We start from the raw sequence: 25,492 nt of genomic DNA, 5'->3' as shown, positions 1-25,492 counted from the left end.
ATTAAAAAAGTCTGTACGTAAATGCTTCAACTTCTTGAGAAGACGGTGCAGAATTTAAGGGATATTATTTATACAAGATTTTTCCTTTACAATTTTCTATTTGTTTGTGATGATAAGTATAAAAAATAAACATATTTATTTCCAAGCTTTTATTTTTAATCTACGTGGCGGAATTACTACATCCGTTTCATCTCTTCCAGGTTTTATTATATCTTTTTGTATTTCAACGACTAGTCGTAGCATAAAATTGATAATTTGGCTGCACGTTCCATCCCTTAGTTTAGGAAAACCATTATCAGGAAGTGTTTTACCGTTAATTTGAACGGTTTGGTGTGTTAAGGCGGCAATCAGACGTTTGATAATGTCGACTTTCTTATGCGCTGCGAGAGGTCGTAAGCGTAAAACGAAACGTAATAGATATTCTATGAGCATTACATCTTCCTGAAAAAAAAAAGTTATGGTTAAGTAGGTAAGAAAGTCGAGTAAATAAACTATACCCCTGTTGTTAGGAACTGATATTCTTATAAAATAAATTTTAATACAGTTATTATCACTTTAAATAATTACATTTGTAAATTATTTGTTTACAAAAATACCGTAGATATTTTTAAATTTTTATTTTTAAATTATTCATAAATTAAAATCGTTTGTTAAATATGAATAAATAATGCGTATATATTAACATGAATAAAAAATTAAACGGTTCGTGAGGTTGTATTAGAATTTAGATTACATGCTTAATGCAGCTCGAACTGTCACATGAACTTACAAAATTAACCACAGAGGTGCCACTAGTCTTTGCGCAGGTTCCCTTAGACTTAGATGATAAAATATGCGTGTAGATATTACTTACGTGTTGACTTTCAAACAATAAATAAATATTATACAAATATAATTGTATTTAATATACATAATTTTGTTTTTAAAATGTTGTAAAGGTGTGAAACTACTGAGTTTCTTGCCGGTTCTTCTTGGTAGAATCTAAATTCCGAGCCGGTGATAGCATAACGTTCAATATTCTCTAAAATGACGATTCAAAAGTGCTTGTTGTTCATGTTCACTCGAATAAAGTATATTTTGATATATAATTACCATTTCTAAGACATCTAGACAAGAGTTCACGTGCTTGCATCGTCCTATTATGGTTGACAAATCTTCCCTGTCTAGCACAGGCTGTTTCAATCCTTCAAGCCATTCGAATAATAATCCTGTGAGTACGAGCGGATCATCCTGTGAAAGTGAACGTAAGGCAAATTAATATTAGATTCATATATATATGTTAAGAGCCGAGATGGCCCAGTGGTTAGAACGCGTGCATCTTAACCGATGATTTCGGGTTCAAACCCAGGCAGGCACCTCTGAATTTACATGTGCTTAATTTGTTTATAATTCATCTCGTGCTCGGCGGTGAAGTAAAACATCGTGAGGAAACCTGCATGTGTCTAATTTCAACGAAATTCTGCCACATGTGTATTCCACCAACCCGCATTGGAGCAGCGTGGCGGAATATGCTCCATACCTTCTCCTCAACGGGAGAGGAGGCCTTAGCCCAGCAGTGGGAAATTTACAGGCTGATTATGTTATGATTATTATGTTATATATATGTTGTTGGGTGTTCAACTTTCAGTTCAAAATTCGTGGGTACATTTATTGTCACCGCCCTATAAGAACGCGAGTAACGTACGGCAAGTGTTACTCAGCAAACGACACACAGACAGAAAAAAAAGCGAAGCATTATTCTTCTACAATTCGGTCTTAGTCATCGTCGGTCCGTTACATGTTTTCTGTTCTTTGATGTGTTCCCCGTATATTAAAAACTGATTTTAATTAGATAATAAACATTGTGTAAATAAATCTGATCCTACAATATATATAATCATAAGTGTAAAAGTATTAACCTATATGTTTTTTATTTAATTCGTCTATATCAATTGTCAATAGCTTGGAACCAAAACAAGGGCATAGACGTATATATTACAAGATAAAAAGTAAACAGTAAAGTACGGTATCTATGGGGGCAATCATTTGATTTGGATGTGTGAGTAAATTTGCGACGGATATCGTTAGCTACGAGTATGTCATGTCGTGAATAGTTCTCTGCGCTTAGATAAGATTAGTAATATTTATTTAATTATTTGTACAAAGAACAATTGATAAAATATGATTAATAAATAAATATCTGATCTCAATGTAAGTAGCTAAAGCACTTGTGTTTTGGAAAATCAGATGTAACGACGGTACCACAAACACCCAGACCCAAGACAATATAGAAAACTAATGAACTTTTTCTACATCGCCGGGAATCGAACCTCGGGGACCTCGGAGTGGCGTATCCATGAAAACCGGTGTACACACTACTCGACCACGGAGGTCATCAAATTAATGTTCATTTATTTATTGATGCGTTTTTGATGACAATTTATATGAAAAATTGAAACTTAAAAACGAGTATGTATTGTTTAGGGTGTAGCCTAAAGCCAAAAAAAGCCAGCCAGCCAAAAAAATATTTATGAAGCGTGTTGGTTGGAAACGGAATAAGTTCTCACATAAATAAATTAAAACTACGCAAGAAGGTTCGCGGTATAAGGTGTAACAATGAATTAAAATAAACTGTTGTAATTCACGCACAAAACTTAGTAGGAGGTAGGGATTTGTGCTAGTTCGTCTGGGTAAACACAACCACTCATCAGATGTTTAAATGGTGAGTGAACCAGTGTAACTATAGGCACAAGGGACATAACATCTTAGCTCTCTAATTTAGTAGCACATTGGCGATATAAGGAATCCTTTAACGGTCTTATTCGTAATAAAACACTTGCGTCTATGGGCGGTAGGGATCACTTACTATGAGACTCATTTGACATTTACATTGCTCATTTTTTCAATAAACAAAAAACAAAAGAGGTTCTATATGTAGGCTATTTAAACTTTATTCAAATGGGAATAATATGGACCAGGAGTAGCATTTAATTATAACCGGCTATTATATAAATAAAGTTAACATAACAATAACATACTTCTTTCTCAATATTATTGATGGCGTCTCTCCTCTGATTGATATCCGTGCGCAATTGCTTGAGGTACTTTTGTTTATCATCTGGAAGACTCTTGTGATCGGTAATGAAAGCCTGTTGCATAATTGTAGTAATTAGACATTTCATACATCGTTGGACGCTCTCCTTTTCCAATACATACAAGAAGGGTAGGTTTAGAAATATTGTCAGCAATAATATAGTTTACAATAGCGCGTAAGGGTTTGTCCCTCACCCTAATTTATTTTGTATTAAGCTGCCCTTACTGATTCGGAAAGAAAAGGGTTTTGTCGCGAAGTGATAAAGTTGTTAAACTAGATGGACTAGTGTAATCATAATATATATATTTATAGGAGCGGTTTCTGTATAAGTCGAGAAGGCAAGGCGACAAAATGTAGAGGAATGACTTGAATGATATTTCTTTTAGTAGTCACTACGACTGTGACGCCACAAAAAACGAACAAAAAACATCCAAGCCATCTCGCCAAAAAAGTACTGATATGGAGATTCCAATTATTAAAAGTTTCTCGGAGTAGTGTATTCCATAGTCCTAGGGCAGTTAAAGTATCAAATGCTTAAGTATCTAGCATGGCTTTATTCCAACAAATTACGAACCTCGTGAACGTGCAAAGCTGGTATCCTTCCACCATTCGCGCTGCCTGTTATTCTGCTGACTGACTCCAAGTTCCTGTCGATATCTTCTTCAATTGGATCCCTCCATTCAACCATAGGCAGAGTTGATACTTGATCTTAAATATGTTATGCCAAAATTATGCAAATAAAACAAATGCTCTGGAAATATTATTTATAGCACATTTTTGATATTATAATACGTACTTTATTAATACATATAATTATAATTATAAATTGGCGTAGATATGAAGAGCCGAGATGGCCCAGTGGTTAGAACACGTGAATCTTAATCGATGATTGCGGGTTCAAACCCAGGCAAACACCACCGAATTTTCATGTGCGTAATTTGTATTTATAATTCATCTCGTGCTCGTGGTGAAGGAAAACATCGTGAGGAAACCTGCAAGTGTCTAATTTTAACGAAATTTTGCCACATGTATATCCACCAACCCGCATTGGAGCAGCGTGGTGGAATATGCTCCTAACCTACTCAAAGGTAGAGGAGGCCTTAGCCCAGCAGTGGGAAATTTACGGGCTGTTAATGTAATATGTAAATTACCTATATGTGAACTAGACCGAAGAAAATAGATCTTATACCTACAATTACACACATACTTGGTACAAATTCATCCGGAGATTGTGGATCAGTTCGTGGAATTTGTTTGAGTTTGTAGACAAAGAAGGTTGTATAGAAAGGTCTGTTTCTGATCCGCAAGTCGAGACCACCGGATTGGTGGCACCCGCACAGCTTGAGGAGACGCTCGCAGATGCAGTATACTATCTAGAACAGTTATTTCAGACGATTTTGTCACTGACGTTCTTTGGTACTTACTTGTATTTTAATTATTTATCTGTTGATATGAGGCTACTTATCGATTATGTAACGACTAAATTTGGTTTTTAAACTTGGAACTAAAAACGCAGCAGTGCAACCTCTTTGCGTTAAAACATTTCAATCAAAGGTTTGATTGTCATAGTTCGTTTGTTCCTGTTTCTGAATAAACGTTTACAAGAGACTGACTTTAAAGCACTATAAACAGCAAAACACTTTACTACACTTTAAAACTTTTAAAAAATTTCAATACCTATAAAAAACACAAGAGAAAAATGTACTGAACTGCATCTGAACTGTTTTGCCTCTGCTTATTTATATACAGATATTGAGATGTATTATGTAATCAGGTAAATAACTTAAGCAAAAAAAATAGCAACCTGAATATTCTTCATTAAAGGAGGTTCAAAAATACTTTATGACAATAAAGTACAATTAAGATTTTAAATTAACATGGTTATTTTTATAGTAAATAAGTATTTGAAACGGGATGTTTACTATGTTTTTTATTTTTATTTGGTGGAGCTCGATATTTCGACATTATCTACGAATATCTTTTTCACGAGACTAAGTAATAGGCTGTACTAATAAGTAATATGTATTAAGCTCGGAAATCTACAAATACTAAATCTCCGACTTTTTATCATGAATATAATCCTGCATCGATAATATGCCTTATTTATCGATGTTTTTTTGACATTTAATTTATTAATAGGCCAAGTTAAAAATAATTGTGGACTTTATACATAGGAAGGATTTATTTACTTGTCGAAATCTTAAGCTATGCGACGTAAGTTTACTTGCTCTCCTCGTGTTTTTGGAATAATTGTCACTGATTCTTTCATCTATGGTGAAATACAATGTATTAATTATTATGCATTTTGATAAATTAAATTACCTTTGGCAATAATTTAAAAGCCCTTTCTTCAACTCCATGCAAGATAGCTCTCTGCCGGTACAGATACTGTCGGAGTGTGAACTCAGATGTTTTTCGATCTCTTGTCAACATTAATGATTCCCTGAAAGCAAGCTAAAGATCTTTAAATCTTTAAATCTATCTATATCTTTGTGTAAATCTTTGTGGAAATATTATAAATTATATAATCTGTACTAATGTTATAAATACGAAAGTAACTCTTATGAATGCGAACCAATTTTAGCCTAATAATAATAATAGTTTTGTCCCGAAGAAAGATATAGTCAATTCTTTTTTATTCACCTTTTGAGGGGGTAAAATTGGGGGCGATGGATTGTATGCAAAAGTTTTATTATTTCGTGCGGGTGAAGCTGCAGGTTCATCTAGTACTATATATTTATTTAAAAGTAATGCAACTGTAGGACTGGAATGAGATAGTTTTACATGATCACAGTCGTATTTTTAGTTTATTATACACATACCGAGTATCTAATATCAAACGTAAATTGTTCTATAGATGCTGACATGACCCAGTGGTTAATGCACTGAACGTTGCGTGCTCAATTCGCATTCATAATAAATTGTTGTAGAGCTTTGTGTAAGCCCGCCTCGTACAACCAACTCATCTCTCTTAGGAATATATCAATTAGTAGTACAATTGTTTATAACTAAATATTACTCTGTTTGATTCGTTTTCGGGATGAGTAAGTCAGTGTAATTCCAGGCACAAGACACAAAGTGTTGGTAACCTTTAATATTCCGTACGTTGCCAATGTATATGGACGGAGGTGATTATTTACGACCAGTTAGCCAACCCTTTGCCCGTTCGTCTACTTATACACAATTAAAAAAAAGTAATCGCTTGTGCTCGAGTTATGAATGATTACTAGAAATATAGTAAACGTACTTTGAACTGAACACAATGGTCTGTGGTAGTAAGTAGTGCTCAAACTGCTGCACACACAGAATCTGTCCGCTCATTTGTACCGATCGCGGTCGCTTTTTCCTCACAAGTCTGATGGCATCATTCGCTCGTATACGGAGTGAGTACACCAGGTAGCAGGCAATGAGAACACCTGTCCGTCCGAGGCCTGTAAAATGATCAGATACGTTCATCTCGTGGTCGGCGGTGTAAATATCCTGAGGAAATCTGCTACAGGTTTGTACATTACGGATTGGGACGTGTTGGAGCTGCGTGGTAGGATTAATTTCGAACCTTTTCCTTGAGAGGAGGGGCCTGACCACTGGTCACATTTACAGGTTGTAACCTTATTATTGAAATCAGTGTTTAATTCAAGATCGACTCAAACAATTACCCTTAGGTATTTTATTTTATTTATTTTGCAAACATTTTATACAATCAACTATTGATCGCTGTTTATTTTTCATTTACATTATTTATTACAAGAATAATTACAAAAATAATTCATTTTGATTTCTAGTCCAGTCAATACGTCGGCAAAAACGGGTGAGAAATTTAAAGTTAAGCTTTTTAGCCCCCCCCACCCCAATGTAATATCCTTAAAATATGGCTTTCTCGGTTCATTTGCATTTCTATATGTACGTAATGACTGGACTATTCATGACAGCGGATATTCAATCCAATTAATATTTATAAATAAGTATAATAAATATATAAAGTGGACCTATTGACTTTCTTTGTTCGGAATTTAAATTAGGAATACTTACGTCATTTTGAATTTACGGACGCTTGCAGTGGTTTTAATAAATATTATTTGTTTTTAACCAGTAATTGTTAACGAATAAAATAAATTACAAACGTTACTGCCACAACAAATCAATTATTTATATTTATTCTACGAATAAATGATAACTAGTTGTTCGGCCGCGTTTATTCAAAAGATTTTTTAGGAATTTCGAAATCTTTGGTTTTGATTCGATTTCATTTCATTGTAAACTGCAAGTTACTCATCTACATTCGGCGCCAAAATGATGGAACCTTATTTGAATGAAATTTTTAATGTCAAATAATATACATTATAGTAGCGGCACGCTATGATGGCCGTTTTGACGTTTGCCCGCTCATGAAGTTGCGTATTTAATAAATAATTACATCAAAGGAGCAAATTGTTGTTCTTTATTGTCAATAGTGACGTGCAGTTAGTTATAAAATTTATCGAATGTGATTTCTAAACTACAAATATTAGGATCCCGCGAAGATAACTTTTTTATTTATTTTTTTGCGTAAACGTGTACGTCACACTCTCACACTCGACCTCGTAGTCGGTGTTATATTTATGTTTTTTTATGTAATGTGTTTATAAAGTTATTCATTCTAATTCCAATTTTTGATTTAAATTGATTTCGTTCGAATATATTACTTAAACTTATTTTATATATTTTTTATTAAACCTTTTTAATCAGATACTACTTGCAACAAAAACTTGAATTAAATTACTTGCAAAAAAACAAAGATTTGAATATATTATATCGATAATAAATTTACATTTCACATCACTTTTTTAATGTGTCAAAACGGCCATCGTATCTTGCCGCTAGAATAGTTCAATTACAATTGGAGTTTGTCGATAATAATTGACTTTCATTTATTCGGCCGTAGTGCCACTCTCTAGTCGACCAGTAGCTTATTCCGAAAATTAATTATTTGTTAAATTGTTACAAGACCATAACTGATTTTTTATGTGTCAAGCTATCGTCCCATAATCACTGGGACAAAAATCGGCTTACGCTATTAATACATAAGATTATTCGTAGACGTAAATATTTATAATTGTTGTTAGTAAATAAATTATGAACATTTACATTTTTATTCATATAGTTATAAAATTCCTACAGTTCTAATATATAATTCCATATTATATCAATAAAATAATTATATTTCTAAAGTCATAATTTTTTTACCTATTTAAACATTTATCAATTTAAAATATCAAATTTTTACAGAGTTTACATTTGTTTGGCTGAAAAATATAGTAAGTAATATTTTATGAATAAATTTTATCATAAATAAAGTATTACGTTATATATAGCAATTAAAACAAAACAACAAAAAGAAATACGTACTTTTTATACACACGACTTAAAAAATATACTTAATGCCTTTATTTAATTACTTGGGTAAATACATTATGAGAATAGAAGTCATTGTTTTATTAGTGACAAAGTTTTATGCCATAGTCTTTCCGTAAGGTCTTCATCTTCGGCTGCTTTCGAAGGACTTACTTTTTTGCAATCCATATAATAGCCTCCTGTCTCTTTTTCCAGTTTCGGCGAGACGCACAAATGTATTATCGTCTGAGCGCCTTCTAATGGCGTCTTGTATAGCAAATCTATGATAAGGAAGAGAACTCTCTTAACATTTGGATTGAAATTATTGAAAATGTTCGTTTTGACTAAACCCGGATGAAGAACATTAGCTGTAACACCGTTGGGAAGTTTCTTGGCTAATGCCACGGTCCACAGTATATCACAGAGTTTAGCATTTCCATATCGAACCATTTGACTATATAAACTATCTGTCTTGTCTGTAATTGTGAATACGTCAGTTAAATTTTGAAAATCGAACTTTGCCATTTTGTGAAGATATGAAGACACATTAACTATTCGACTTGGCTTCGAGGCAATCAGCTTATCCAGCAACAAGTGTGTAAGTGTAAAAGGCCCAACATAATTTATTTGCATTAGCTTATCGATTCCATCTTTCGTATTTTGTTGCTTGATAGCTCCAATACCAGCATTGTTGACCAGAATATCCAAACGATGGAAATCTTTATTGAAATCTTTTGCAAACGCCTCTATGCTATCTTTCTTCAGCAAATTTAAAAATCTGTGCTCAACAGATTCGTTTCCGGTCGTTGCTATAATATTTGCAACGGCTTCTTCTGATTTTTTAATATCTCTACTTGCGATTATGACTTTTGCACCTCTTCTAGCGAAATCTTTGGCTGTTTCGAATCCTATACCGGAATTACCACCGGTAATAAGGGCTATTTTTCCATGCAGTTTTGTTTTACACTTACAAACACCTTTGAATGGTTCGAGCCAAAACCGTAATCCAATCAAAAATAAAAGGCAAAATATTAAGAAACTACCAATAATTTTCGCAGAAATTCCAATAAATAAAACCAAGATCGACCACATGTTTGTAATCTGTTTGAAACGCGACTATATTTCTGTATCGTATTTTATAACACAAGCTGTTTATAATTTAAACATATAGTGACTTATAACTTTTAACTTTACGAATATTAACGAGGTTTATGTTTTTTATTAACATTATAAGGCCTCATTTTGACTGTCTCGTTGTAGGGGTTGATATATACAGATCTGGAGTTCTAGTTTTAGACTCCAGATAGTTAATTAGTAGGTTATTTTGTCTGTTTTCTGAAAATTCCCAGTAACAGCCTGAAGTATGGAAGTTGGTAGTGTACTCTCTATGTAGTACACTCCCGTGCCTCGAAAAACATGTAAAGCCGTCGGTCCTGCTCTTGAACTCTTTCCGGTAGTGTCAGATTTGGCCCATCGGTTTATGAGAATGAGGGAAAATAGAGATGGCACCTGTGCTTGCATAAAATTATGCACTATAATATATTCTGCGTAATTGACTGGTCTTCCTGGAGAACGACAGCCATGACCGGAATCGTTCCCTATTCGAAATCGTTTCTTATTCGAACATTGTACCCTTTATTTAAATTAACTACTTATGTATATACAAATAAGAATCAGAATATGTCCTGTACAAATCTTGAATGAATGAAATAGTAGTGTGAATAGCAGCATTTCCCTGTTGAATCGCAATTCTCCATCACACCTGTGACTAATGACAATGACGGTTCTGGATTCCAAACCTTAGCTTTACTTTAAGAACTGAGCGTGTTTTGTTAGCTCTATAAATTATGTTATTGCCTGTCGGTCTAGTGTCTCGATAGGGCTGCAGTTCCCGACATCTTGGGTTCGAACCCAAGGTCGAGCCAATAAATTAATTAAGATTTTTTTTTCATGAAATTCTCAGTATGGACTTGGAGTATAAAAATTGTAAGGAAGTTCCACGGCGAGAGACTAGATAGTACTTACTATATTATACATACAATTTTGCCCTAATTGCTGTCGTGATCGATTTTGCTCAGGACACACTTCTTATATGCAACATTTTTAATTAGTTTGTATTTTTTACTAATGAATTAAGCTACATGATGCACCAACAATACCTGCGTGACAGTGTATAGCAACTCTGCCTTCTTGAAGCGCAAAAGATATCACTTTAGCCATATCCAATAATCCGCTGAGACTCGCCTCGCCATAGTCCGGCCACGCGAAGTTGTAATAATAAACTGGAACAACGATAACTTTATAAATCAGGTTACTCGCAGCTTCGCTCTAGATTTTTGGGTTTGGTCGTTAGGCTATGTCCATCCTTAGGGTGTAAGCTGGTTTCATACCAAATTTTATCTAATTCGGTTAATTTATTTGAACGTGAAAAAGCAACAGACTGACAGACAGAGTCACTTTCACATTTATAATATTAGTATTAAAAACAACAATGAAAACAAATCATTACTTTAATTTCCAATACTAATAAGTTTCATTTTAATTTACGATATATATTATTTTAAAACATATTACAACTACAAATCAATATACAAAACGTTTGACTTATTAAACTTTAATAGCAAATTCAATCACTTATCTTAAAAATAACCATGTTTATATTAGGAAAAAATATACCATGAACCAGTTTTACTTTAATCTAAAACTCATCTCCTGTAATGTTTCCTTCGCTAGGGTACCGAATAAAGTGAACTCAGCATCTGTCGATCACGTGAAGTAGGCTCCGTACAGGTGTCGCCACTTGTCAAAACAGGCTAGCCAACTTCGTACCGGATTTATTTTTATTATAATTTTAAACGGCGACAACAGTATAGATAAAGACAAAAACATTTACGTCAAGAAAAAAAAATACAGCTTTCACATATATTAATAAATGCCAATAATAAGATCTTCCTTTCCCGTAACAGGCTGAGTATTATTAATTAATCGTATAATAGCAAAAACACTTTTACATACAGACAATAGAAAACTACAAAACGGGAAAAATAACATCTTGCAACACACACAATTAAAATGTAAATTAAGTTCAAGTCCCGGGGCAAGCAACACCGAATTCATGAGTTTATTAAAATAAAGTTTAGTAAAATATATATTTTTAATTCATTTCGTATTCATATCGTATCAAGCATTGGGGTATCGTGGTGGCCCTTCTTGCCCAGCAGTGGGGCGTTATTATTTTCTATTATACTAATAACTGAATATTCAGATATAAGACTTACTATCATTAGCCATGAAAATATTAGGGTCGTACGTAAAGCCGGATTTCGTGAGTGGAGGTCCGCAACTGGAGTGCTCTCCTGGTATCTGCAGATTGATTACCGTGCGGATTCCCCAACTGTGGAAGAAAATTTAATAAAAGAGCAGTTTTGCAGTCACGACGACGCCGACGGTAGGGAGTAACTTTGTTGTTCGTTACATTGTCAGAGATTGTGTTAACTGAACTGCATATTCTCTAAAATGCTAGATGTACACCTGTATAAGGTTGTATTCAATATTTGTTTTATCAATAAATTATTGGTGCTTGTATTTAATTACCACTATATATAGTACGTTATAACATATTGATTATTATATGATTTTCTTTTAGTCGACCCGGTGGACGATTTTTTAGTTTCCAAGCCTGTTGGATAGTACCCACTAATTAAGTATTTTTTCTTTGACAAAAAAATAAATAAATTGTCGCTCAATATATACTTGGCAAAAATGATTTATGTTCGTAAGATTATAAAAAAAAAATAACATCTTAAGATGGTAATACGACTTAGAAATGAAACGATCGCTCCAGGACGTCTCAAAAGTAATGATTGAATTGTAAATATTATTGTCGAAAAAAGAAAGATATATAACATGAAGGAGTCCTACTGGTCGAATTATTTTGACAGTCAATAAACAAAGTAAGAGCAATGCTTCTGTAATTATAAAATAATTATATATTTTTTTTATATTTTACGGTGTCATGTACAAGATTAACTACTATTGTGATAGTAACACGCTGATGTATTTTGTCTTTGACCGAAGCAATGACAAGACAAATAATTGCAAATCCGATAGACCTCCACAAAATGCTTTTTAAATTTATTATTGAAGGTAATCGTTTCTAAGGTAGTTCCATATTTATTCTATTATGTAAAGCAGTCAGTCTCTAAATACAGTCTTATTGTATTAATTACTAGACGTATAATTGTGTCTAGTAGGGATAGCAAAACAACGTTAAAATAGTATTACAATTTTATGATGGTGATTTATTATAATAAATAAATTATTTATGATTACAATAAATTAACAGCCTCTGAATATCCCACTGTAGGTCAAGTGCCTCCTCTTCCTTCTTGCCTCTTTCTTCTTGGAGCATATTCCAATATTCTGCTGCAATGTGGGTTAATAGATACAGACATCCAATATGGGGATCGCCCACTATGTTATCCTTTATCGTCGAGCACAACGTAAATTGTTACTTGGTGGTATTGCTTTGTGCACCTGGAATGGATGGCACCTATCCAGAGGGGCCTCTGGATAGGTGCTATCCATTCAGTATATATTCTATCGACAAACAGCAATAAATACTTAGTTTTATTTTGTCCCGGTTTGGAGGGTGAGTGAGCCACTGTAACTGTAGGCACCAGGGACGTAACAAGTTAGTTTGCAAAGTTGATGGCGCTTCGGCGATATAAGAAATGGTTAATATTTCTAATAGAATCAATGTCTATGGGCAGTGGTTGCCACTTGCCATCGGATGCTAAATTGCTAGTCCGCCTACTTCATAAAAAAAAAATTTTCCATGATGCTTGCTTGGGTTTGAATAATCGGCTGGGCTTTCAATAATATTCATAATATGAAAATAAAGGGAACCGATTTTTAACAATCACAAAGCGATAGTAATTATTTTATATTAAATAATGAATTTGACTATGATTTACTTCAGTCAGTGTAGGAGCGCATTTTAATTTTGATCATGTGTTGGCGCGTCTAGGGACAAAACCGCCTTGTGACGGCACACTGCCGTTGTTGTCTACTCGATTGCGGCCACGACAGGGAAACCAGCCAGCACATGTGCACTCTCTATACCTTCATTTCCAATGAGACGACAAATCCGACATGACCGAAAAGAGTTCATGCACAGGACTAACAGCTATAGGTGCATTCCAAGGTACGGGAGTGTACACATTTCTAATTCCATACTTCGGGCTGCTACTGAGATTTTTTCGTCAGAAAAACCCCATAATTTCGGCCCGACCTAAGTTTTGACCAGGACCTCGAGATCTATGCCTTATTAGCTACTTGACCAACGAGGCAATCCATATATACTTCGTTGTATTTATTTTATTAAGGAAAATATTTTTTTTATATTTTATCTAATTCCATATTTATTTGTTATTTTCATTGATCACAAAAAAAATTATAGCATTTTTTATGTTTCACATCTCTCGAAAATCTAATCTTGTGTCGAATCTCACGGTTTAAAAATATAATTTAAAAAAAGAACCTACCAATGAAACTGTTGTATAATATTCCTGGCGGCTATACTGGCGGTGCTTGGACGCGCCATCGCGAGGATGTCGTCTGTGACCCTGGAATATATAAAACGTTCTAAAGTGCACATTGCTTGTTAATAATATTATCGTCATATGGACTATGGAGATACGAATCTTATAATATAAACAATAATTGATTAATCAAATTTTTTAATTAATTTATTGCATGATGTAAATATATCGTACAAACAATACAATGTTTATAAAACGCTCAGAAATAATATTACTAATATTAAAATCGTTGTCATAATAAACAAAAAAAAAGTCAAAGTAATATTAATAATGTCCAAACTAAAGTTGTACAATAAATTAACGTACATAACATAATACGTAAAGCGTTTTAATAACAATTAAAATATTAGGCGACAAAATTTTGTTCTCGTTCATTCCAATTTGGCGGGTATTTCGAACGCTCAATTTTATGGAAAGGAATTTTATTTTTTGTACTAAAGTATTTTTGAATTTACATTAATATTAGTAACGTAAACTGAACACATATTTAACAATTAAGGACATTTCTAATTAATTATATGTGCAAAATTTTGACATATTACATATTTGCTAGCGATCAAAATTCAAAATGCTGGCAACAATATTTTTTTTAACGCACTATGCTCAGATTCTAACGATGTATTTAAACAAATCTATTTTTTATTTTATATAAAATAACATAAACACAAAATAAACGAGGGCCCAGACCACGCCGTGTGGAGCAGCTAGTATGGCTTGTAAATTATATTTATGAGGTATTCATATTATATATTAGTTAAATATAATTAGGCTTATGCCAAACTTACATGATTCAGAAAAATAAAATATAATTTTACAAAGTGAAAATGAATTTAACTAAATTTTTTATTAGTTTTCAACTTCAATATGTTAATAAATACTTGTGTTATGTTAGCGTGTTCTGTTATACATTTATAGCAGTATTTAGTAACGTGTTAGATGTAATATTGTTGAATATTATAATATATTAATGAATCACGAGTGCCTTAATGGCGGTCACGCGATTATTTTTTTACCCTTCGAACGAAATATTTTCGTTTTCAAGTGGCTGTGGTGCTATCAGAATATTTTACATGTTCTGGAGCAGAAAAACTGTATGTCGTGACTGGAATTTTGTTAGTCGAAAAGCAAATTCAATTTTATATATTTTTTTTATTCATAAGGTTTCATAAATGGGCAACCTGGTTTTAAGTGGTTATCACCACCCAGAGACATTAGGCTGTAGGTAATATTAAATATTTCGTACCTACCCAGGTGCACAATGTCCACTAAGATATTATACATTCATAGTTTAAACTATTGTTAAAATTAATCCACCAGATTGGGTATAACCAAATGATATATTTTTTAATCTAAACCAGATGAGGTGGCTCGGCAAAACTGAGCAACTTATTCCGTAACGTCAAATTTAAGCGTTAGCGACGTCGAAAAAAACTTGAGTTGGCTGATATATTTTTTTTCTTGATAGGAGACCCAGTTTTTATATCAGCGGGTCCGCTGTTTCTTTTTATACGTGAAATAACTAGTATTCTAAAAGATATATGTATAAACCTCATTATTTTTAATAGACTATCTAAAAATTGAATTCGTACCAATCAGAATACACTCCCTGTATTGCAGTACGACTCTGTCTTGGCAATTCATACTGACAGCGAGAACCACCACAAAACAGCGCGCACTGCAGCGCTGCAGGAGTCTTTGTGCGCACGCGCTCACTGAACCCACTGTATATTGCCTTGGGAGGGCCGACGCGCCGACGAGATTCACGACTCCTGAAAGGAAATTGTTGGTTTATGTATGTAAAAAGTAAAAGCCCGCCCGTTAATGTCCCACAGCTCGGGAAAAAAACGTCCTCTTTGCTTGAGAAGAAACTTCAGAACATATTCCAATACGCAGCTCCAATGAGTTACTACTATATTCCAACAGGAAGCATAAATATATCCGTTACATGTAAGATTCGTCGCAATATTTTCCTTTATTGCATAGCAGATGATTTACAAACACAAATTAAACACATTAAAATTCGACGTAGTTCAAGTTTGAAGCCGCAGTCATTTGGCCGTGTGTGCTCAAAAAACATTACACCAAATAAATACCGAAACATATTTGAATAATTCCGAATAGGTTGAGGTTGTATATGGAAACGAAACAAACGTGTTTTGGCGTTAATGTGTAAATAACGTGATAGAGCCGAAATAGTTGGTAAAATTATAGGGAACACAGTGCAGTGCCGTGGTCATTATAACGTGGAAATGTGATAAAAAAAAATCGTTGCATGCAATTTATTTCAATCTTTCGTTATAAACGTATAAATGAGTACTACTTTATCATATTTAATATCATCAGATATATAGTCTATTCCAATTGAAGAAGGAATAAAGATAAATAAAACTTGGATCTAAATACGCTACGCGATTTGCTAATAGCTAAACTATATTATACACTATTAACTACTACTACTACAAAGTAGTCTTCAATCAGTTTTTTGATTAATATATCTTTTTTTATAATACAACACTATTCCACTAAACTAAGCCATCTTAACCTTAAATTTATAGTAAAAAAAATTATATTATGAAGTGGAACTCACCTATCCAAGAAGTGGAATCTATGGAAGTTGATGGAATTAATACTTGATTGTCTACGATTTTTTACGAAAGCTATTTTAGCCATCTTTTATTTACGTCCAATGCAATAAATACTCGTCGTATAAGTTCTGTACACAAGTAACAATTTACAAATTTATCTAAACAAGAGTGAGAAAGAAAATCAATCAATAATTAAATCAGTATTCACTTAAAATACTTTTAATTATAATATAAGGTCCTGTTAATGATGTTTTCGGTTAAATATTGTCAAACGAATGGTCTCATATATCCTAGATAAAGGGATGCTGATGATGTTAATACACTTATCGAATATAGAATGATTCTCATAGACCATATCCAAGACAGAATATTTAAAAGTATTTTCTTAACGTGGAAATGAAAGAGGTCACAGTACAAAAACAAAACAAGTTTTCTCACGATAACCTCATTATATTAATTAGTCAAAAAAAGTTACGAACCGCATTTTAATGAGTCTCACGTGTATGACCCAATTAATATTTTGTAATTAATATATAAAATAGGACGTGACTGTATCGTGAGAAAGAACTATATCGCGAGGAAATTGCCGCGAATACGTCAAAACGGTAAGTTCGTATTGTTTTAGGCTGTGGCAGTGATTTTTAATCTGTGTTCCTTGAAACTCGGTGCTTCGGGCTTCGTCGAATTATGGGTTAGTTTATGACTTTCAGTCAAGTCTGGACTATTATTATATACGTTCCTGATGCTTTTGTTATAATTTAACTAATTTACTTATACATTCTGAAAATTAATTACTTTATATATTTCATAATAACTTAACAGTTTTAATTAAATAATCTCACGGGTAGGTAAGGCTTATGTTTATTTATTAATGGATTCACCAATAATGTTGTTAGTGCTTTTTTTGAATGTCGAATTAATGATGACAGAAAGAGACGAAGCAACGTTATAGGAAACGTCTGCTAAACAACGTTTATAAAGGTTAGTTTTATGTAGACTTAAGTTATGAATATTTATATCTAGACACAACACGAGCGCATCGAATGATGTTCTGTTATAAACTGACAGTTTAAAGGCATGAATAAAAGCGACTTTTAATTATGTCTTTTATCGTGTACGGTCAGCAGACACATTTCTTTTTTATAGACAATTTTAAAATGATGTATTTTTTTTTATCAACCATGAACATAAACTTTGTCATAACACGTAATTAAATTTCTGTAAACTATTATTGTAATGAGATGTCAATTGCCATGTTTAATTATTAATTCTTGATTGCTTACAGTATACGTTCATAACTAATGAGTAATTATATATATATATTTATAAATGCATTGCGTGCAAGGGCGTCCTTCTAGATTACAACGAAATCTGCTAGACGTCGTTTATTTAGCTATATAATAATAAAAAGCAAGAACAAGTCTTTATTAACAGGTTAGGCATTTGACTCCACTCCAACTGATTGTAAGTGGTAGTGGGGTTCAAGCCCGAAAACAGTCAGGGAGAATGAACTGCACTAGTCGCCCTCGCCATGCTAGTCGTCCGCAAGTTATCATCACGGCTCGTTTGAAGGAACCCAGGTTATAAGAGATACCCCACACGTGTGCTGGAAGACAATTCCATTTCAATTATGAAATAGTGCGCACTTTACACTACATAGAGTACATACTTTTATTATAAATTTCTATTTCCAATTTAGCTTTAATTTTTGCTATCGGTATTATGCAGGACAGTTATTTAGTAATGGTCAAACGAACTATTATTGATGGGGACTTGAGGGTTTGTTGATTTTATGCTCACTCGTCACGAATGATATTCATTATTTTTGACATTGGACATTGGTAGCACTTCAAAATCTGTTCTAGAATGTTTTTATAGTGATTTCTGAATTAATTATTAATTTCATGCAGTAAGTATATATATTTTGGTATACTTAACCAAAATCTGCTAGTAACGTAAAGCTATAAGCTTTTTTTTAAATAGTTTCAGTGCAATATAGGTACACGACAGACGGTCACTGACACCTTTAGCGGTGTATTCGAGTACAAGTAGAGATCAGAAAATAGGATAAAACTGGACTGTCCCCGATTCTGTTGTTTATTAAAATTAATTAAAGAAAATTTCGAAAAAACATATTACATATTCTGCCGACAAACTAGTTGGTGACTACTTACCATCAGCTGATAGGTCGGTATTTCCATGAACAGCTACAATTAAAAAATTCGAATATTTGTTCTCCTTATAAAATAATAAAATATATCAACAAAAGAGATATATTAGATTATAATTTCGCTGCCAAAAAATTATTCGATTTAAAGCTGCGTATTAAAGCTAGTGTTTTTTTAATTATATTTATATACGCGCCTACACGCACGAGCCACAAAATGACTATGTTTTTTTAATAGACTTTTGTAACATGTGTCGTAAAAATAATATTTACATGGCTTACTAGCGGTCCCAGTAGACATTTCTAGGTTGCCCTCCTATTATTGTAACGAAAAACAACAATTCTAACAGTTGCTGTTTGAAATAACAAAAAAAAATGGTGTTCGACTGTTCAGTATATCAGAAAATTAATTATTTTTTTTATTATTATTTCTTTTAACTTTGAATTTGTTACATGTTTCAATATGTCATTATTACGGAGACGACTTTGTTAAATAAAGGTATATTCAGTATAGTTTTTGGACATTTCTTGTACGACCAGTAGTTGAACACAAGTCGCCATCATAACAAATGAAAGGCAATTCCGTTCGTTTAAAAAAAATATTAAAAATTCTAATGGCTTTACTTTAATAAGGAATCCAGCAGAACCGTATTTGTCTATTAATAATAATAATTGTATTTTGATTGTATAATAGATAGGGTATATCTAAACATGGCGCGGTGGAATCTTCGTGTCATAGGCAACAAAATACTATCGGGCAATAAACAGGAGACAAAGGTACCGGACTGTTTTGTCTGGACGCACTATCTCGAATAAAAGTGTAATATAGTTTTTTTTTATTACTAAAAAAACATATTTATTTATTATCTATTGTATCAATCAAACAATCAAAAGTATTGGCAAGAGTGTGATTAGACCCAATCGCACTTTGTATTTGATTGTACCACAATCCAACATGGCCGAATTTGGAAAAGCTGTGGAAGTCAGTACTTTGATAACATTATCGATTTGGCACTTAAAGGAAACCAATTATAACAATTCTCTGATTTGATCTGATTTAAAATTGATTGTTCCGTTTATGTTCTTAGACATGAGACCGAAATGTCAAAACGAATCTAAAATCCGATTTCAAACATAAATCGTTTCGTATCGATTTCTCAGCTGGAAAACTGATTTCAAAAATCGATCTAGCAAACCTAAATGGTAACGATATCTGCTTTCGATCGAGAAATTTAACGTGTTTGTTTACAGTGGAGTGAAGTATAGTAATAGAAATGAGTTAGTTTATATTTAAAAAATATATAAATAATTATGACGACAATATAAATATTTTCTACTAGTCTTGATCCTAGACTTTCTTTGATTCTAAATGGTACATTTGTGTTCGTCGTTACCTAAAAAAATGATTGCCGATTCGAATTTTAAATTTTAGAATGGTTTTTGAAATTAGAAATCTGATAAATATCGGTTTGCGTTCAAAACCAAAAACACCCATGTCTAGATTATCCTATTATTTATATACCCATGACGTATCCTATACATAACATCTTATCTAGATTCAGGCACCTCTATTTCAGATTACATCACCATAGGTTCAGTGGTCACTCATGATGAGGCAACAAAAAGACAATATTCGTCTGTACAAGATATATATAGAATCTAGTTATCTGTTATTACCTACTAGTCTAAAATATATCTCAGTATTCGATTATGTAGTTCGCCTTTTTATCGTCACGCAATTTAAAGTTACAGTAATATTTTATAAAATAGTCTCATATAAAATTTACGAAAGCTCAATCGCGTTTCACTGATGTTATTATATAAACTTTATGAAATATTATGAGTTGCTCGCGTGATTCCATTGATTTAAGCCATCTGTTTAATGATATTGGATATTCTGTCACAAATAAATGTCAAAAATGTCTTCAAATTATATCTTTGTTCCGTTTGCATTTGAAACAATTCAAGCGTGGGAATGACAATCTTATATATTAATAGCGTAAGCCGATTTTTGTCCCAATGATCGTGGGTGGGGGATAGCTGCACATCAAAAATCGGTTATGGTCTTATTTAAAGAGCTCTAGCCGAAGATGTGCAGAAAAATAAAGAGGTTCCTTAATTGCAATGTAATAATTTTATTAGTGTTAATTTTAGGAAGCGGAAAAATATTTGCTGGCCGGTTAGAGAGCGGTACTACGGCTGTATAAGGAAAAAAATTAAAAACGTAAACAAAATTAAAGTATTTTTTTATTGACAAACTCCAATTCTAACTGAACTAATGTATACTATTTGACATTAAAAATTTCATTTTAATAAGCTTTCATCCTTCAACCTGCAATTTACAATTAAATGAAATCGAAATAAAACCTGTTATAGGTCTCGAAAAAGTTTCGCGGGCACCTTCTATTATAGATGACTGTCTAAAATATATTACACCTCGTGTTACTGACTCCACTGACTGGAAATCTCGTTCCCTTTTCGTCCTGACAATCGGGATTGCGGTTTAACTGAGGAATGTTTGTCTTATATTCAAGCATTCTTGCCACTTTTTTCGTAATAAAAAAGTTACATTTGATTTTTATTGAAACATCTATCGACGATACTTCCTTGAAAGAAAACCATTTCTGTAATGACAGTAACTCTATTATTATATGTATAAATATGTAAGTATAATGTTCACATATCATTGAAAAAATTTTTTGATCTATATTTTAAATCTGAGCGACTTATTATACTGATCCATCAGAAGACAATGACCCCTTTGAGGTCACTTTCCGAAAAATTCGCAACGAAAATGTCGCCTACAATCTTCTTATGAAGACAGATTTTAATATTAACAGACACTTATATTGCATACGAATACCAAATACAGACTAAAAAAAGATATCCAAGAACTTTAATATTGTGATGCTGGTTGAAAAAAAATGCTTTTTTTTAAATTCAAGACAAAATAAACCAAAGGTATGTACAACATTACTGTGGAGATACAAATTTAACAATAATAAAATGTACTTCTGCGCGTTGTTACATTTTTGTTTTCACAATACGGTCCAATTAAATTATGAAATATAATAATTCCATCGAACACCTATTCTAGCGAAGTTTTCTATAAATAACCGCCCAGTAATATTCACTTCAATTCATAGCGTGAATTTAATTTTCACACCTGCAGGACGTGTAAATGTCATGACATATCAAGGACGTCTCCTTCATTCTTTTTTTATCACCACGCACAGATTACGATGACAATTACGAATGGAATAGATATATGATTTTTTTATTAAGTGTATATTGAATAAAAAAAGTTAAGCTAAATATATAGTACATAGAAACAGCAATTCCATTATTTACAAAGTATCACTTCGTCTCTCACTCATTAAATCAAAAACCGCTTTACGGCGATACACAATTTGATGTGTTTGTGACAATTTACCATAACAAATTAATTTAATTTTAAAGCCAGTGTCGCGTATCACTTATCGACATTCGACGAACGTGTTCTGCGGTGACTTTAGAGTTTATTCTTATAGAAAATATTTATTGCGTTGCTTCTACGTCGTTCCGCCATGGGTTAATAAAACACGTACCACCAGACCATAACATAGAAATAAAGCAAGAGCTAAAATTAACTGTAATAAAAAGTTTACTACTCATTTTGAAGGTCAAACCTATCTTGATTTAACTCAAATATAGGGCAGCCATTTGTAAATTCATTAGGTCAGCGTTTCGCGTCGAAAAACTACGGATTTAACTTCGAAATTAATTTCTTTTAAAGGGATAGATATTAATAAATATATTTTTTTATAATTAAAATAAAGTGCAGTTTTAATAATATTCTGGATAAAATACAATAACAATAGAAATTGTTACTCTATATTGTACCTACATGCTATTAAGAAATCTTAAATTAAATAACTTAAATATATACTACCTATATTTTATACAGGTAGGTCATAATATATATTAATAGTCATAATACATACGGAACAAAATTATAAAATAGTTTTGTGTCGGCTACATTAAGCAACATAAAATATATGAAGCAATTAGACGCAGTATTGTCAAAACAAGTGCCATATTTTATGTTGTAGATTGCTCCACTAAATGCAGACTGATCCTGACTTACACCTGAATAAGGAAACGGGTAAACAGCATTGATTGCGTTTAGATACGATTGCTATAAACATATGTGACAAATCCGATAAAAATATGTGACAAAATATTTTTATCGGATATGAGGCCTCTGTGGTCTTGTGATGATTTTAGTTCTTATTCCTTTTTTATATTTTTAGCAAATGTTTGAATTTGGAATAACACCTTAAAAACACCTTAAAACGACATTTATACATTTTTTGTAATTTACTTTTTACTCAAATAAATAAATAAAATTATTCGTTCAGATTGCCCCACTCACTGAGTTCCCTAAGCTCTGGCACAGTTTTTAAACACAATGACATTTTAATTATACATAATCGTGCAATATTAAATACGAATTGATGGAATCGAATATTATAATAAACGGTAGAGAACTATTAAGAATGATTTAAATGCGTGTAATTTTTATGCATTTTTTTTTAATTAATATTTTTGGAGAGACAAAATTTTACTATTTTTCTTAAAAGTTTAAAAGTTACTATTATTTTTGGTATCTTCAGCTTTATAATTAACCACCAGAGCCATGAGGCAGTTAAAATGAACATTAAGACGTCTGATATGATATTTTGCATGAAATTAAATTATTTTCTCGTTGCAGGGCCGGATCTACCATATGGCTTTTTGGGCTTCAGCCCAGGGCCCCGTGGATTCAGGGGGCCCAGCTAAGTCAAGTCAAAGCCAAAAATAGACGATAATACGAAAGAATCCATAACTTTATCAAATTAAAGAGGTCGTATGGTTTCAAGTCTACGTTCAGATGTCTTAGGTGGGCCCCTAAGTAGTGTTGGCTCAGGGCTAACTTAAGGTCCGGCCCTACCTCGTTGGCTGGTAGAGAATGCTATATATTATTGCTATATTTGTATAATATATATTTTGTGTTGTGCATACATAAATGTTATAACTTACCCCGTCTTTCCATTGCCTTCGGGAGCCACTCTCCTCAGCCGTCGTCTAAAAAAACGCGTTGCACGCGCGCATCCCAGTCTCTCCCACAGTGGGCACGACGTCTGTTCACAAGTCTCTGTATCTGATGTGGTACCGTTCATTGCTTTTTTTTATAATCTTCAATTTTTTTTTGTCATTTTTTATAAACGGGTTTTAAGTATAAATACGTTCTACGTACGTAATTTAAAAAAAAAGTTATATTATTATAATTTTATCATTTACGGAGGTAGGTTATTCTTATACTCTCATCACTTCTCAGAGGGATTTTTTTGGTAGGACATTTCTCAAGCCTGCATTTCTTAGTTTAGATGTTAACACTGAACAGAATGAATAACAAAAAATATAACCAATAATAAATTAAGACCACATTTAGAATTGTGTTTAATAGATTTCTACAGTTTATTTTGTGTATTTTAATTATCAAGGCGCTTCTGTTAATCTCCTAAGTGTCTTCTCCATCCTACGTGACATTTCGTCGTTGCGCCTGCAAAAGTCGCTATGTTTATTTTCTTATTTTTGGATTGTTATGCCGTTTTAATCGTTATTTCAATACGCACGTACTGTAAAAACAGTTTTGTGATAACTTCAATAATTTAAAAGTTTTAAAATTTAGCTGTGACGTTCATACATCGAAAGCTACATAAATTGAAATAACGATTAAAACGGCATAAGAATCTAAAAATAAGAAAAAAACACAGCGACTTTTGCAGGCGCAACGACGATTTGCGATATAATCTGTGCCCTATTGGTACAACTCACACATTAATACCCGTTAAACTATGAACTGAATTGAAGGCGTTTTTAACGAATTCATTGTCAAAAGTGTTTGGAGAGCGGAACGCATAACTTGATCGTAGGACTGTCCCTTCTTAAAACAAAATATACGTTTATCACTTTAAATAATATTACGTATAAATAAGAATAATTTATAACTGATGCATTTCAACTTTTTTTTTGACAGAATTAATAAACAAAGAACTGATAGCTGCTAGTTGTGATAATTAAAGCGTCTTTAATTGTTACAACTATTAATATATTACTATACTAAATATTCAGTAGGTAAGTTTGTCAACGTTCTAGAATAGATATAGATCTGATTTGTAAGGAAAACATAGCCACATAACATTGCCTATTATCGCTACATTTGTGAATCATGAGTGTTTTATATCGCTTCACTCGATGCTTTGAATCGCTTGATCGTCGGTACGTTAGATTAAATTGAATTCGCTTTTTTTTTAATGGCTGTTTCTTGTGCCTAATAGGCACAGACTATTTCTACAGTATCACGCGCGGACAAAAATACTTATGTTACCGCTAAACTTTAAATTTGTGTAATGACACTAACATATTTCTCATTTAAATATTTTTTCTGGCAACTATTTTAATAAAGAAATTAATGTAGTTTTAAGAAAATTTATTATTAAGTAGATATTGAATTACAGCTTGAAAAAAAAAAATTACGCTCAAATTAATTATAATAAATGTAATTTTAATCCTTTACAGATTTAATTAAACACATTTTTTAAATTCTAATAGATATTAAAATAATATTAAAAATTATAAGATTTTTGAGACAAATAGAGAAATTTTATAC

At 32.5% G+C, this 25,492-nt stretch overlaps 2 protein-coding genes across 2 annotated transcripts; both read right to left on the bottom strand.

The window, feature by feature from the left end:
- Positions 1-134: 134 nt before the first annotated feature.
- Positions 135-24,002, bottom strand: LOC113401840 (protein tyrosine phosphatase domain-containing protein 1-like). Its single transcript, XM_026641908.2, has 12 exons — positions 23,860-24,002; positions 15,636-15,815; positions 13,990-14,070; positions 11,722-11,837; positions 10,603-10,725; positions 6,321-6,504; positions 5,396-5,516; positions 4,281-4,446; positions 3,648-3,781; positions 3,018-3,128; positions 1,093-1,230; positions 135-441 (listed from the first exon to the last, which is right to left on the bottom strand). The coding sequence occupies exons 1-12, from the start codon at positions 23,997-23,999 to the stop codon at positions 136-138; spliced, it is 1,800 nt and encodes a 599-aa protein (XP_026497693.2). The 5' UTR covers positions 24,000-24,002; the 3' UTR covers position 135.
- LOC113401841 (retinol dehydrogenase 11-like) lies at positions 8,386-9,620 on the bottom strand. The gene has a single exon (XM_064218958.1). It carries the CDS (start codon positions 9,533-9,535, stop codon positions 8,537-8,539), a length of 999 nt encoding a protein of 332 aa, XP_064075028.1. The 5' UTR covers positions 9,536-9,620; the 3' UTR covers positions 8,386-8,536.
- Positions 24,003-25,492: the final 1,490 nt, after the last annotated feature.

Source organism: Vanessa tameamea, chromosome 25, assembly GCF_037043105.1.
Source record: "Vanessa tameamea isolate UH-Manoa-2023 chromosome 25, ilVanTame1 primary haplotype, whole genome shotgun sequence".
Taxonomy (NCBI): domain Eukaryota; kingdom Metazoa; phylum Arthropoda; class Insecta; order Lepidoptera; family Nymphalidae; genus Vanessa; species Vanessa tameamea.
This window is presented reverse-complemented; position numbering and strand designations above follow the sequence as displayed.

Coding starts and splice junctions, on each gene's coding strand:
- LOC113401841 (XM_064218958.1), bottom strand. CDS start 9,535: ATGTGGTCGATCTTGGTTTTATTTATTGGAATTTCTGCGAAAATTATT.
- LOC113401840 (XM_026641908.2), bottom strand. CDS start 23,999: ATGAACGGTACCACATCAGATACAGAGACTTGTGAACAGACGTCGTGC. Junction 5,517..6,320: donor ACCATTGTGTTCAGTTCAAA/GTACGTTTACTA, acceptor GCTTGCTTTCAG/GGAATCATTAATGTTGACAA. Junction 442..1,092: donor GTCTAGATGTCTTAGAAATG/GTAATTATATAT, acceptor TTTTTTTTTCAG/GAAGATGTAATGCTCATAGA.